This window comes from Stegodyphus dumicola, chromosome 3 (assembly GCF_044657685.1).
Source record: "Stegodyphus dumicola isolate Sdum_Otavi_A_Nest chromosome 3, ASM4465768v1".
Lineage (NCBI taxonomy): Eukaryota > Metazoa > Arthropoda > Arachnida > Araneae > Eresidae > Stegodyphus > Stegodyphus dumicola.
The window spans coordinates 25,403,265-25,417,983 of record NC_140770.1 but is presented as its reverse complement, the minus strand read 5'-3'; the positions used below and the strand labels follow the sequence as shown (position 1 = coordinate 25,417,983).

The 14,719-nt window shown below is 32.3% G+C and overlaps 1 protein-coding gene across 1 annotated transcript in view; it reads left to right on the top strand.

Moving 5' to 3' along the window:
* LOC118186474 (uncharacterized) overlaps positions 1–14,430 on the top strand; it is a 154,214-nt gene extending 139,784 nt beyond the window's left edge. Inside the window, exon 26 of the mRNA XM_085812652.1 lies at positions 13,356–14,430. Within this exon, the coding sequence (XP_085668778.1) occupies positions 13,356–13,992 (637 nt within the window). The 3' untranslated portion in view covers positions 13,993–14,430. The remainder of the gene's footprint in view (positions 1–13,355) is intronic.
* The last annotated feature ends 289 nt before the right edge of the window (positions 14,431–14,719 follow it).

Genomic DNA, 14,719 nt, shown 5'->3' with positions numbered 1-14,719 from the left:
ATTTGTTTACTATAACGACACTCTGGCGCTAGATTCACTTAACAGTATTATATTTCGTTCATATTATAACTCAGAATGCACAAAATTTGTATCATTTAAAAAATTATCTAATCGGTGCCACATGTTCTTTTCAAATACTATAATAAAGCTAGAACGATGTATGAAAGAAATTAAGCAAATAAAACAGAAAAGATTTTAGACATCTGAAAGCACTTGTTTTTCTCTAGATACATATAAAAGAAAACCAAAGTTGTTTCATCAGTGAGATATAGCTAGCTTCTGCTTTGTTTGTAAGAGTATAAAACATGTTTCTGAAAACATCATGTTCCAGTTCTGCAAAGAAAATTGAGCGCTGCTACAGGCTATTTAGCATTATATTAGCCAATGAGCACAAAGCAAGATCAAGGTTATTTCGTTCATCTCACCAGTGAGCAGTGTAAGTTTCACGTGCTTTTGAAAAACAGTTTAAGAAACTTATCTTTTGTCTTTAGTTATGTCTGCTGAAAATGTAGACTACTCATGCACTTTTCAAAGATCATATACAGATGACTTTCCTTATATTATTTCGTCAAGGAAATATAATACATTTGCACTGTGTACAATTGTCGCTGCGATTTTTCGATTTTGCACAGTGGAAGGGCTGATGTTTTTAAACAAATGCATACACAATGACAAGCTGTTTTTTTTTTTGGGGGGGGGAATTAAATTTTTCTGTGGAAACAAAAGACCAAAAAGTTATTAATGCAGAATGCCCGTTCTCTGCCATTTACTGGAGCACAACCTGTAACTGAGTCCATCAGATCATGCTGTAGACTTATTTAGAGAAAAAAGTTTCCTCCTAGCAGTAAAATATTTAAGAAATACTCAAGCGCAAGGACAAAAAACAGCTGCAGTTGTAGAAGAAGTGGATTCAAGAAATTGGTATGAAAAATAAATTTTCAATTATCAATTGCATTAAAATGGTTCCATTCTGCCCTTCTACAGATGAGAACAATAATACCAATGCAAATCTGTATCTAATTCTTCTTTCTTTTTTTAAAATTCAAAGTCTTCAGTATTTGAGTATAATTTACTTTCTGCCCCCACTTTAGAAGGATATTCAACAGGCTTTGTATAGCACATCTAATTATTAAAACCTTAAAATAAAAACGCAGTTTAGGATAATTGCTTAGTATTTAGTGCTGGCAATGCACCAGCGATGGTAGGTTTGAAGACTAATGTTGCAGGCATCTTAAGAAAAGAAAATTCAGATTTGCAAGTTATTGCACTTGTCACCTCTTAAATTTAACAGTTGAAAAAGGGGCAGCTTCTTTACCAATAAGTGTGGATGAACACTTTGATATATATTATTATCTTGGAAAGATTTATAAAAAGAAGGAAAACTTCAAATAATTTTAACAGCCGCATAATACTAAAATAAGAAAAAAATCTGAAGCATGTATGTACACACTAATTATCTTTAGAGAAATGTTTATCTAGAATCCTTGACCAGAGTATCCTAATTCTTACCATTTTTAAGAAAGATGTAAATGCTTCTAGAGTTAAGATAAAAGCTCTATTGAAAGTTATAAAATACCCTAAGTAAATAGAGACATAGTTATTACTTCCACTTTAAAAATAGGTGTGAGAAGAATTAAGTTATATTTGCACCTGTGCACAATTTAATTGGCGATTTTCAAAATAATGGTACAAAACATAAGCTTCAATCTCTCCCAAAGTAAAAAGAATCGTTTGACAAGGGACACATTTTCCAATTATTGTAAGAATAAATATTGCTTCTGAAGAATTAATATTTATCTTTTTTTCATTAGATCATAACATTCCTATTACAATTCCTATTACAAAAGTATTTTAAATGATGCAAATATTTGTGTTTTAGCATTTTTTAATTAAATTTTTTTGGGGTAAAAATTATGAAATCTAATTTTTTATATATTCCTCCATCCCTATACTTATAGTTAGGTAAATTTTACACTCATTATAAAAAATAAAATGGGGGGAGTGACTCCCATATGGCAAAAATTGACAAAGTTATTTAATTTCAAAACTGGAAATCAAAATCAGGCAATACAAAAACTGATTGGTGAAATATTTGTGTTTGTATAAATATCAGTCTGAAAATAAAATATCAGTCTGAAAAAATGCTTCTGATGTTAATAATTTAAATGATGAGAATTATTATCATGAAAATATGCTATGTAGATTATTGTAAAAAATGCTAATATATATATATATATATATATATATTTTGGAAAGGTATTCTTACAGAATTTGTAAGCTTTTTGCTTTTTTGTACGCTCCATTTTGCCATTATTTGGTGTTCTTAACACAATTCTACAGTGCAGATTTCCATTAATACATGTTTTGCAATCAACGATTAGTTATTTGGTTAAAGTATTATTTAATGATTAGTGAAAGTGAATAGAGTATTTTTCTATTATTAAAAGGTACAAATAATAATTTTTTACTTCCTTGTACGAAGTAAAAAGGAAGTATTGTAATCGCGAAAAGTTTCAGGCAGCATATTTCAACGAAAATATCCATTTTGACCGCTATCGAATGCAATTTAACGATGTTTTTGCGTGATATCTGTATGTAAGGACAGAATAAAATACTCTTTTCCTTCAAAAAGAATTATAAAACTGCTTTAAAATTAATTCTGAAGAGAATTTTTCATGGCGTCTGTACGAACGTATGCACGTACGTACTTTCGTGCGTACGTGCGTATCTCGCATAACTCAAAAACGAGTAGCCTCAGGACGTTGAAATTTTGTATATAGGACTGCTATAACATGTAGATGTGCACCTCATATTTTGGTTGCAATCGGCCCAACCAAACGTATATAAATATATTTATATATATCTACTTTGTTACCCGGCTCGGTGATCTCAGTTTCTTTACTCTTATATGTTTGTAAATTGTACATTTTTTGCCTTAAAAATGATTGTATTATGTTGTTTTTATCTTCCGGTTAATGTTTTTATGCCTTTAGTAAATCTGTCTGCACTATTTTTAGAATTATCAACAATTTTAAAGTTGTCTAAGTGCCACTAAGCCTTTTTTTATGGCGGCCATTGATGTTTACATTTGAAACAGGAGACTAGTGGATTTGTTGCCAATCTAGAGAAACTTAGCTTCGCAATAACAAAGATAACGCATTCATTTATTATTGCCAATTAAATCATGCTTAATTCTTTCTGGAATTTTTTCAAGGAAATAAGAGTTTGAGATTTACTTCATAATTTTTAATATAGATATTTTGAGTTTTTATGTATTTTTGCCTTCTCGCGAAGTGAGAACTGAATTAATTAAATGAGAAATACTCAATCGTCTGTGAAAAACTGTTTCTTTTTTGTTTTGTTTGCTTAATTTTTTTTTATACATAGTTCTAGCTTTATTACAGTATTTGAATAGAACATGTGGCAACGATTAGATAATTCTTTAAATAATTTAATGTGCATTCTGAGTTATAATATGAATGAAATATAATACTGTTAAGTAAACCTAGCGCCAGAGTGTCGCTATGGTAAACAAAGTGAATTTTAAAGAATGCATTTATTCTATTGTGGTTTATGCGCTGTCGGCGAATAATTCAATCTAATAAGTTTAAATAAAATGCAAGAAAAAATGCGTATAATTTAATATTCCGTACAAGGAAGTCATGTGGTGTACACATCAGATTTTTTTTACATGTATTTTTGTATTTACATTTAAGAATTAGTTACTGAACTTTCAAAATTAGTTACTATTTAAAGTTAATTAGTTACTAAAAATATTTTTTTTTCTGTACAGTTTTGTTATTTAAAAAATCTTTTTTGTCATTTAGAAAATTTTCCTGATTTCTTAAAAAATCTGATTTTTGATTGTCTTAGGTGGCAAATATGCATGTGTAATAAAATTATATGCTTCACATTACTGAATCCAAAAAAAGTAAAAGCTGAGTGGGGACGTTTGTGGGCATGAAATATATAGGTCTGTAAATTTTTGCATATGCCAACTAGTTATCTCTTATTACCAAGTGTTCAATTAAAAAAACACCATATTAAAAAGTAAATATAAAAATTTGTTAATATGCTATGTTCACAGAAGTCTTTACCTGGCCTTTATTTTTGCAATCCTTCATCGTAGACATACTTCCAGGCACAGAAATGTTTTAAATAATGCCCAAAATCTCACATTTGTACATTTAAAGATTTCACTTTTTGGGAAATTGGTATCTAATTTTTTATATGTTACTATGGTCTTTATACTTATATGTAGGAACATAGTATACTCCTTATAAAAAGTAAAGCACTAAAAAGTTTGTCTCCTGTGCAACAAAAATTGAACTAGATATTTAAATTCAAAATCTGCAGGTTTTGACTACATATTCAATTTGCATTGAGGGGTCAGTTAGTGAATAAATTAAAATAAATTGAGATTAATTTTTCTCTCTTGAAATGCTATTCAATGATGCTGTTTTCCGATTTACTAATGTCTGTTACTAACTCTGTTAGTGTCAAATGGCATTATATTGTTGTTCCCAACATTTGCGAAAAATTCCAATGACAGCATATCATGATGTATCTGACAGAGCATTACTGTTCGTATTGTGAGAGAACTCTTATCTCAAAATAAATTTATAGAACTTTATAAGGATTCTGATTTCATTGCAAAAGAATTTAAAAAATTGTTTTGGAATTTAAGTTTTTGTTATCTTCTGTGCTGTTTGGTGCCAAGACTGCGCATACGCTGGAGTGATAAGGTAGAAACTCCATATGATACAGTTTCTTGGAACTGAATTGCAACGTTTTTATAGCTGTTAAAACACAAAGCTCTTGTGTCACAAAACAGTGTTACAGTGACACGGCGGGTCTAAAATCTTATATAATAAAATGAACACTGATTGCTAAGAAATGCCGTTATAAACGGCATTTCTTAGCAATCAGTGTTCAAAAACTGTCACCTTTTTAATACAGTTATAATTAGCAGAGAATTTTGTAAATTCTGTTGCTACCTGTTTATAAAAAAGTACATCATTATGGACGATGCAGAATTGCATTTGTTGACAGGTTACATGAAGATGTTGATAGTGATGACCAGTTATGTGCATCAGATGTCAGTGTCCTCATAGAATATATATACTGGCAGCAAAACTAGTGAAGAAGTTTTGCAAGGTGAAAAGAACGATAGTGATATTGAGGAATCTTTGAAGAGTTTCCATGAAGTTACCATGACGAGTGATTGGCCTATTATATTTGGAAACCATGCATCTTAAATATATGCAACTGAACAATTCAAAACCTATAGATTATTTCAACTTATTTTTACCCATGAGTTTCTGAAAAAATTGAAACAAAACCCTTCGCAAAACAGTTTTTCACCAATACCAGAATGCCAGGAGGATACAGAGCAGTAAACTGGAAGAAAAACATAATCCTAGAGTTGAGAGCTTTCATAGCCATTCTGCTTGAAATGGGAATTACCTGTCGACCTACATTGTTTAGTTACTGATCAACAAATCATAGATATATTCCATGGTTTTAAAATTTTTTATCCAGAACAGATTTCAGTTACTTTGCAAGTTTTTTCATCTTGTGAATGACAACACCTTAGCAGGGAATAGCCATATAAATATGACTCGGCAGCAAAATTTGAACCTGTTGATGTTCATGCAAATAAGAAATTCAAATTTCACTGTTCAACTAGTTAGCATTTGACAGGGTTGCCACACTACCTGGAAAACCATAAAAAGTCAGGGAATTCAAAAATTGATTAAAAAAAAAAAGTCAGGGGATTTCATATGATGATACACAAAAAAACGAGTTTTGTGCCATTGCTGGAATCGATCTTGGCAAATTATGTATCTTGCAAGCATCCTTCGGGCAGCTAACGCAGAGCCAATTTTCGCAGCTCCAATCAGATTGTCTTTTAGAAAGGCAAAGCAAGTTTCCAGTAACCTTGAAAATCGATAGGGCTGCAGGATGTAAAAGTACACAGGCGGCTGGACTCTCATGACACCGCACCTAAATATTTCAAATTCATTGTAAGTACTTGTCATATGTAAATAGTTTTGTACAATTTGTCATATGTAAATAGTTTTGTACAATTAGTCATATGTAAGTGCTTAGTGAGTATGAAATAAAAAATTTATTAATCATTGAGAATTTTTTTAATTTGGAGGCAGCAGCCTTAGGAAAGTATGCAAGCAGCCAATGGCCTAGGAACGGCCCTGAGAATCAAGAGACTTGTTTGCACATGTTAAGCTAAAAAAAAATACTTTCCCATTCTCGTATAAAACAAAATTAGTTTAATCCTAGTATACGGTATGCATGGGATTTGGAGACATTCTGATAAGCAGTAAACGGGTCGTTTTGGTATTGGTGACAATTTTCAAAATCGTGGCAAGGCCGAAACGTGTACTAAGATTTTATCGCAAAATCTTTTACACTTTTTTTTTTCTCTTTTTAATAAACTCCTTATTTGTAATTTTGTAGTAAAATAAAAAATAGTAATCAGTCATCTAGACTAACCATTTAATATAACTATATTCGCCAAAATATCGCTGATTTTTATAATTAAGTTTTTAAGTAATTATATTTTAATGTTATTCTTATCATTTAATGTGGCTTCTTCCCTCTAAATTTGTTTATTTATTAGTTATAATACTTTCAAATTTCAGGCAGTTTTCACTGGCATAATCTTGAAACTAATTCGAACAGTATGATGACTTGCTATCACGAAATTTAATGCACATATTTTTTTGCTTATGTATGCTGCTAAATAAATATAAAATACCTAAATTTATTTTAAAATTTTATTAAATAGATTTCCTTTTTTCCTTTAGCTGCAAAATGTCTCCAAGAAAGACATTTTTTTTAATCCAGATTGGGCAGTTTCTAATCTCAGTCTTTAGTCTAGAAAATAACTCCTATTATAGTTATAATAGTAATGCTTTGGGGATTTTACATATAGTCATTTGTAATTGGCAAATTTTTGTGTTTTCAAGTGGTACCATAATTAATTCACCTCTCAGCACATCCAACGTGCACTACGCGGACAGACTGAAATTTAAAAAAAAACTGTAAAGATTTAAAAAAGGTGAATCAGAGGCCGATGATAATTAAGTAGAGGCTTTATTAAATGATGGAATTAATCATGCACATGGAACAGCACATTTCTACATATCACACCAAAACCAAAACTACAACGACTGTTGCCAATACAACCTAAGCAAAATATAAACAGTTATGGTTAATATACATTTAACATCATATCATAAACCAGGGAGTAAGTGTGATTATTCTCAACAAAAACACCTGGAAAGTCAGGGAATTTCAGTCTCCTCTTTGAGTGGCAACCCTGATTTGAGCATAGACGAGTCATTAGTAGGCACAAAAAATAGGTCAGCACTGATAAATATTTGCTGAATAAAAAGCATCAAAAATGGATAACCAAATTTTAGATGCTAACTGATATAATCTGTCTTTATTGCATATCTTTTTTTGCTATCAGGGAGCCAAAGATCAATGGGAGAAAGTTGAAATAAAATAAAAAAGTCTTCCTCATGTTTTATAATACACAGATTACTGAACATGGTTAGTTACTTTGTGAAGTGATACTTGATAATGGCCAACAATATTTTTACAAGCATTACAATAGCAAGATGTCTGTTTAAGAAACATATTTTTTACCGGCACAATATGCAGCAACAGAAAATACGAGTATAATCTCGTATATTCCACCACATCTTAAACAGAAATTACAAGTGGGCAAATACAAGCATTTCTGAAATCGGGAAATATTATTAGCATATAGAGGAAAAAAAAATCACAGAAGAAGAATGTGTTACTTTTATCAACACATGGGATAGCTGCAAATAAAATGATTGCAATTTAAACAAGGAATCAGCAGGAAGAAGTCGAAAAACCGGTAATTATAGATGATTTAAATAAATTTATAGGGCGTTATCAGCATCTGGAGTGTGATTCTTTAGACTCCTTTGAACGAGAAAAAAAACTTTTTTTTTTCCATTTTTTCATGAATGGTTTTGAATGCATACATTTTGTACCAAATGATTAGAGGAGAAAAATTATGATGACTGAAATTCATAAGCAATATCATTCAGTTGATAATAACAGAACAGATGGCAGAAAAGAAGACGAATCCAGAAAGATCATTGGGCAAAACATCGAGCATTAGAGCAGTCTCAGGTATTCGTAAACTTCCTTGGAAAAGGGAAAATGTTTGCATTGTTCTTAGTAGGAAGGATGGGGGGGGCTGTGTGAAGATTGTAATCAGTGCAATAACGGATTACACAGGGTAATGCATAAATAAGCATCGATGTTAAATAAATTATTACTGTGAGTAGTAATACATAAATATTACATATTTTCAATAGCTAGATAACTAAATATAAATATTTTAACATTTTATTTCAGTAACATTATACTAGCTACACAAATCACTTATTTCATAGCAGATCCTTGGTGTGCATCATAGTTTTATCCTTTAGTTTTAAGGTCTAAGGTCTGATGTTAGTTTTGTTAGAAATGATTGAAAATAAAATATTTATAATTCATACTGCATGATCTACAAAAAGCTGTGATGGAAATGAATATTCTTATGTGCAAATATTTTTTGTTAAAAAGAACTTTTCTGTGTTCTTCATAATGTTTTATATTCATGTTTTTTGTGTGATTTTCAATAAATATTAAAATACAATTGGCATTACTTTATTCTTTCTTTATTGTGTAATATGTTACTTTTTAAATTTTGTAAGCATAGTTTATAGCATATTCTTAGTTTGGTTTTTATAAGCTTTTTCCCAAATCTTAACAAATTCATCAAATTTGCAAAGTATTCTTCGCATAGATATGATGCTTTCACTCGGCACTAAAAGGGTTAATTTATGATTTTATTATATTTGGTATGCCAAAAGAATTTTCACACAAATAATTTATAAGTTTCCAGTTTTAAACTCTTACTGTTCTCATGAAATTTTACTATTTTAACATCATAATCTGACAATCATACGAAAATTCATGAAGTATAAATATTTTTCAGTTTAGTTGAAAATATTATGAGTTGGCTATGTGCTAATATTGAAGCCTACCAGTGTTTTCTAGAGCATGAATTTTGCTAGATTCTGCAAAAAAGACCTCCATTTGGGGGGGGGGAATCTACCAATATTTTTCACAATAATTTGTATAGAAATCCTCATCATGTAATTCCTTAATATCATAAACCTTTATCTAAGTGATATTTTATTTTTAATTATATATAAATGTATAAATACATTTCATTTTGTGTACAGCTCCTGAATATGACGTTTAATTTTTTATAATGAGTACAATATTTTACATAAAATTAATTTTTAAAAATTTTAAAATATGAAAACATGAATCCTTGTGTCATTTAAAAAATTTTGTAACTTGAAGTGTATGTCTACAAACAATTGTGAAAACAAGGGCTGGGTTAGGACTTTTATAAACACGTGAGCATTAAAATTATTTTTTTATTCATATAATTAATGGCAGAGTTAAGTTTTTTAATATATGTAGTATACTTTTTTCATAATTAGTTTAATAAAGATAAAAACAAAATCATTTATTTAATTTTTAAGGCCTCTGTAAATTAATATTATAGTTGTAATATATAAATTAATATATTGTTACGTTGACACCAGTTGCTACGTTATTTTCTTTTTTTACGTTCGTACAGGGTTCGTAGATTTGGAATTAGATTGGTAGAGATTGAATAACGACGACACTTGATGAAGTATCGAAACACTTTATTTATCAATATTAATCAGGACAGCTCCAAAACACTTTTACAGTTGTCAAAGATCTATATACACGCTGGAACAATCAGAGACACAGTCTTCACACTGTCAGGCAATAACGGTGGAGACAGCTTCCTGCAGAACACCCGACTCTGCTTGGTCGTTCTCAGAACTCCATGTACTCTTGAGACTCTCCAACGTACAACTCGCGATGCACTCAATGACACACAAGCACAGTTCCCGACTCTTTGGTGCAGTCGTTCCCAGAGCTCAACACAGTCTCTCGACGATACACTAACAGACTCCTTTGGTGCACTCGACGACCCACTTGGCACTCGCTGCCCAGCTGTCAACTCGATTGACTCGCTAGACAAGACACCAACTCGATACTAACTAACTCGATGAGAGACACACACTTACTGACTGCGGACCAGCAGGATGTATATAGCTTTCGGCCTGTGTTCGAGAACATTCTGGGCTAAACTGGTAAGAATTCGTTCCAGAAGGTTCTTCAACCGTCCATGGTAGATTGCCAATTTTGTCGCCAAACAGGCGATTTCTCACCAAATGTGGCAACCCTGCCCTCTTTGCTGTTTTATGGCAACCCTAAGACTGCTTTGCGGGGATGCTATCTGACCGCGCCTGTACATTTCACAAACCTGCCCCCCTCTCAAGGACTGCACGTCCCGGGCAGTACAACCCTTGGTCAGAAGCCTAATTCAATACAAACAAAACATAAGGTATAAATAAATAACTAAAGAAACAGATATTTACAGTATGTACAAGTCCATATACACAAATTAAACGCACAACAATTTTAAATTATACTAATTAAAGTTAAGAATGAATTTCAGTCTCAGTCTTTTCATTATTTATACCCGGGTCAAATACTTTTCCACTGTAGTTCTCAGATGCATTTCTGTTTTTCCATGTCACAGTCTGAAAATTCAGTCCTTTCAGACTTTTTATCCACTGGAAGATCTAAAACAGTTCGTTCACCACTCTGTAGATCATTGCAGCATGCGTATACTTCACCTCGATATCTTTAGCAGAACGTACACGCTTATTTTCCAGCTTTTCCTGAAAACCAGCTCTGATATTTGCACCAGGGTCGCGAATAGAATCCGATCCTTTACAAGCAGAAGTATCCGAGTTTAGAATCAAGTCCTTGTCTGCAAAATATGCACTATGAGGCATACACCCAGTTTGTGAGTTGGGTGAATTTTCTTGCAATACCGGAGTGCACTGCTTAAGCTGCACATCAACTTCTCTCATCTTTGCATCACATGCATTTTCAGATGGTTCAATACTCGCTAATTGCGACTTCATAACTTCACTATCAGTTTCTACGAACTTGACATTCGCATTTTCACTTTCTTCCACCTCCACTTAAGGCACTTGAGAATAAAAAGTTTTTTTACCGTCTTTTATTTCTTCATGTTTTTGTTCTTTTTCTTTAATCCCGTTAGATGTTTCATCCTTAATTTCTTGATCTTTCTCAGACAATTCATTAGCTACTTCCTTCTTTTCTTCATCATTTGATTCTTCAGATGCCAGTTCTCTCATTTCCACATCATCTTTTATGCCTCTAGTTTCTTCTGTAAGCTCCACTTTCAGCTGTTGGAGTTGCTCTCGCACATTTCCTTGGCTGCCATTTATCTCTTTTCGTCGGCCTTTCTTCTCTTCTAGTCCGGCTTTGATCTCAACTGTCATCTCTTTATATCCAGTTTTTATCTCATCATATCCGGCTTTCAACTTTTCCTGTCTGGCTTCCATTTTTTCTTGAAATTCAGCAAAGGCACTCATGAGCTGTCTTAATAGATCTTCCACTGATCTTGTCACTGGCTTTCACCCTCAAATCCCACTTTCTAACACCAATTGTAACGTTTTTTTTTTTTTTTTTTCTTTTCACACCAAATTGTTATGTTATTTTCTTCCTTTACGTTCGTACGGGGTTCGTAAATTTGGAGTGAATAACGACGACACTTGATGAAGTATTGAAACACACTTTATTTATCAATATTAATCAGGACAGCTCCAAAACACTTTTACAGTCGTCAAAGATCTACTATAAACACGCTGGAACAATCAGCAACACAGCCTTCACACTGTCAGGCAATAACGGTGGAGACAGCTTCCTGCAAAACACCCGACTCTGCTTGGTCGTTCTCGGAACTTCACGTACTCTCGAGACTCTCCACGCTACAACTCGCAACGCACTCGATGACACACAAGCTCCCGACTCTTCGGTTCAGTCGTTCTCGTAGCTCAACACGCTCTCTTGACGATGCACTAACAGACCCCTTTGGTGCACTGGACGACCCACTCGCTGCCCGGCTGTCAAGTCGATTGACTCCGCAGGGATTGACTCGCTAGACGAGACACCAACTCGATACTAACTAACTAGCACTCTAGACGAGGCACACACACGATGAGAGACACACACTGACTGACTGCGGACCAGGAGGGCTTATATAGCTTTCGGCCTGTGTTAGAGAACATTCTGGGCTAAACCAGTAAGAATTCATTCCAGAAGGTTCTCCAACCATCCATGGTATATCGCCAATTTTGTCTCCAAATGGGCGATTTCTTGTCAAATGTGGCAACCCCAAAACTGCTTTGTGGGGGAAGCTATCTCACCGAGCCTGTATATTTCGTAACAATATATAGTTGAATTTTATTTATAAAATGTGTTTTGTGTCTTGTTTTACAGAAATAAAACAAATTCTTTAATCACTGTATTTGCCGCCGTATAAGATGCACCCCTTTTTTATACACATTTTTGAAAGATAAAACTTTATTACTGATCATTATAATGTATTTACAGTATTTTAAGTATAAAGTAATGCAAATACAAAGTAATACTTTCCACAAATAACAAAATCTATCTGGGGAGGAACACCTTTTAATCTTCTTCATCAAAACCCAGACACCTGAGTTTTCAATCCTTTCAGTTTATTTTTAATATCTGTTCTCTGAGAACGAAACTGATCCGATACTAGTAGGGCAGGTTTCTTCAACAGTCCGCCAGGGTGCCTCGACCATAATCGATAGCATACTTAGCTTGTATGCTATGTTATAGAAATGCCGACATTGTTTTGAGCCATAACTTGCCAACAAATTTAAGAAAACTGAACAGTAGAAATCTAATGTACTAAAAGTCGTTAAAAAGTTAGAAGTTTAAACGAACCCAGCTGTGATTGTCGATGACGGTGTATGCGCATTCACCAAGCTCTACATAACTGTAATATTCCTACACTCTGCAAGGGAAAAAAAAATCGCATAACACTTAATAGAGGAAATTTCCAGAAATGAATGTAATCAGAAACTGAGTATCGATGTATAAGACACACCCCGTTTTTCATACCTAATTAAAAAAAAAAAAATTGCTTCTTTTATGCTGGCATATACGGTATATAATTTTTGTTGAAATAAAACATTAAACAAAAATTTTCTGAATATATGGATGGGCTGGAGTACCATTTGGTATCAATGTCTGAAGTTTTAATATATATGCATTCTAAAATATTCAATTGGTAATTGCTAAGACTGCATGCCTTAATTTTATGCATTTTTTATCTCTTCTTACAGACCTATTGAAATTATACCTGAAAGTGACAGCAGTCAGCAAACATCATGCCCATCAAGTGCTAATACCAGTGCTGAAAACCTTGTTGTTGAAAGTGAAAATGAATTTTCTGCTGATGATTCACTTCATAATTCATTTGGGATATCTGCTGTCACTGATGATGATAGCTTAGATAACTCTGTAGTTCCCAGTTCATTACCTAATACTCCAGCTACGATAAATAAAATACAGTCTATTACACAAATGCAAACTGATAGGTCAAAACAAATTGAACAAAGCAAGTGTTATTCTGACTCTCATTCCAGCTTTGTATCTTGTGGTATCTCTACACCAACTGAAGATATTATTAAAAGGATAACACCACTTAGAATAACAAAAAAGTTTAATTCTGAAGAAGAAACTCCATTTGCCAAAGCTGTAGCTGCTTCACCAATATTTTCCTCTCAAGGAACTCTTTGTGACAGTGAGACTGATAGCCCCGTAGCAGTGGTCAGAAGGAAAAAGAAACAAGCATTCGTTTCTGATTCCGAATGTTCTAGCAGTGAAAATGAAGATGAGGCATCAGTTTCAGTGTTTTGTAGTGAATCTTCTGCTGTGGACTTGATCAGTAATAATTCTAGGGGATCACCAGAGCTCTAAGGAATCATGAATATTTAACAGATGAATCAGAAACATGATCTGATTTGAGAGAACATTATCTAATTCAGGCTAAGTTTAGAGCAATGAAGACTGGTATTGAAATGGATTCATATAAACTGAATACATACATGTATTCAGTTTATATGAACTAAATGATTTGATTAATATTTTGATATGAGAATTCATTTAAATATGTATTTAGGTGTTACAAGTTTTTAATTTAAAACACTCAAATTTTACTTAATATGAATGGTTTAATCTAACGATATGACAATTTTGACTTCAATCCATTACTTTTATATATACTTTTTCTGCAAGTTCATTTTAATTATCACATATTCCTTCAAGGAAAAATTGAAATATTTTTCATTTATTCTATTTTTATAAATGAGTGATATAAAACATTAATAAAGATCATATTCAAAAAATGTTTTTATGAAATATTTTAAAAAAATACTATTGATATTTTTACTTCACTTCATCATTTAATCCAGACTTTTTTATATATATTTTCTGCATATACTAATACTGGATATGAATCTAAAGAATTGGTCATCTCGCTTAAATTTTACGAGAGATGCGCAAAAATTAATTCTTAAGTATTAAATATAAAACATGGAACCTATTTTTTTTTTTTTTTTTTCAAACTCGAATGAGTTCAGCTGTTTACGATACCATCATTAAAAGATAATCTGAACATATCAATTTTAAAAATTATGAAATTTGT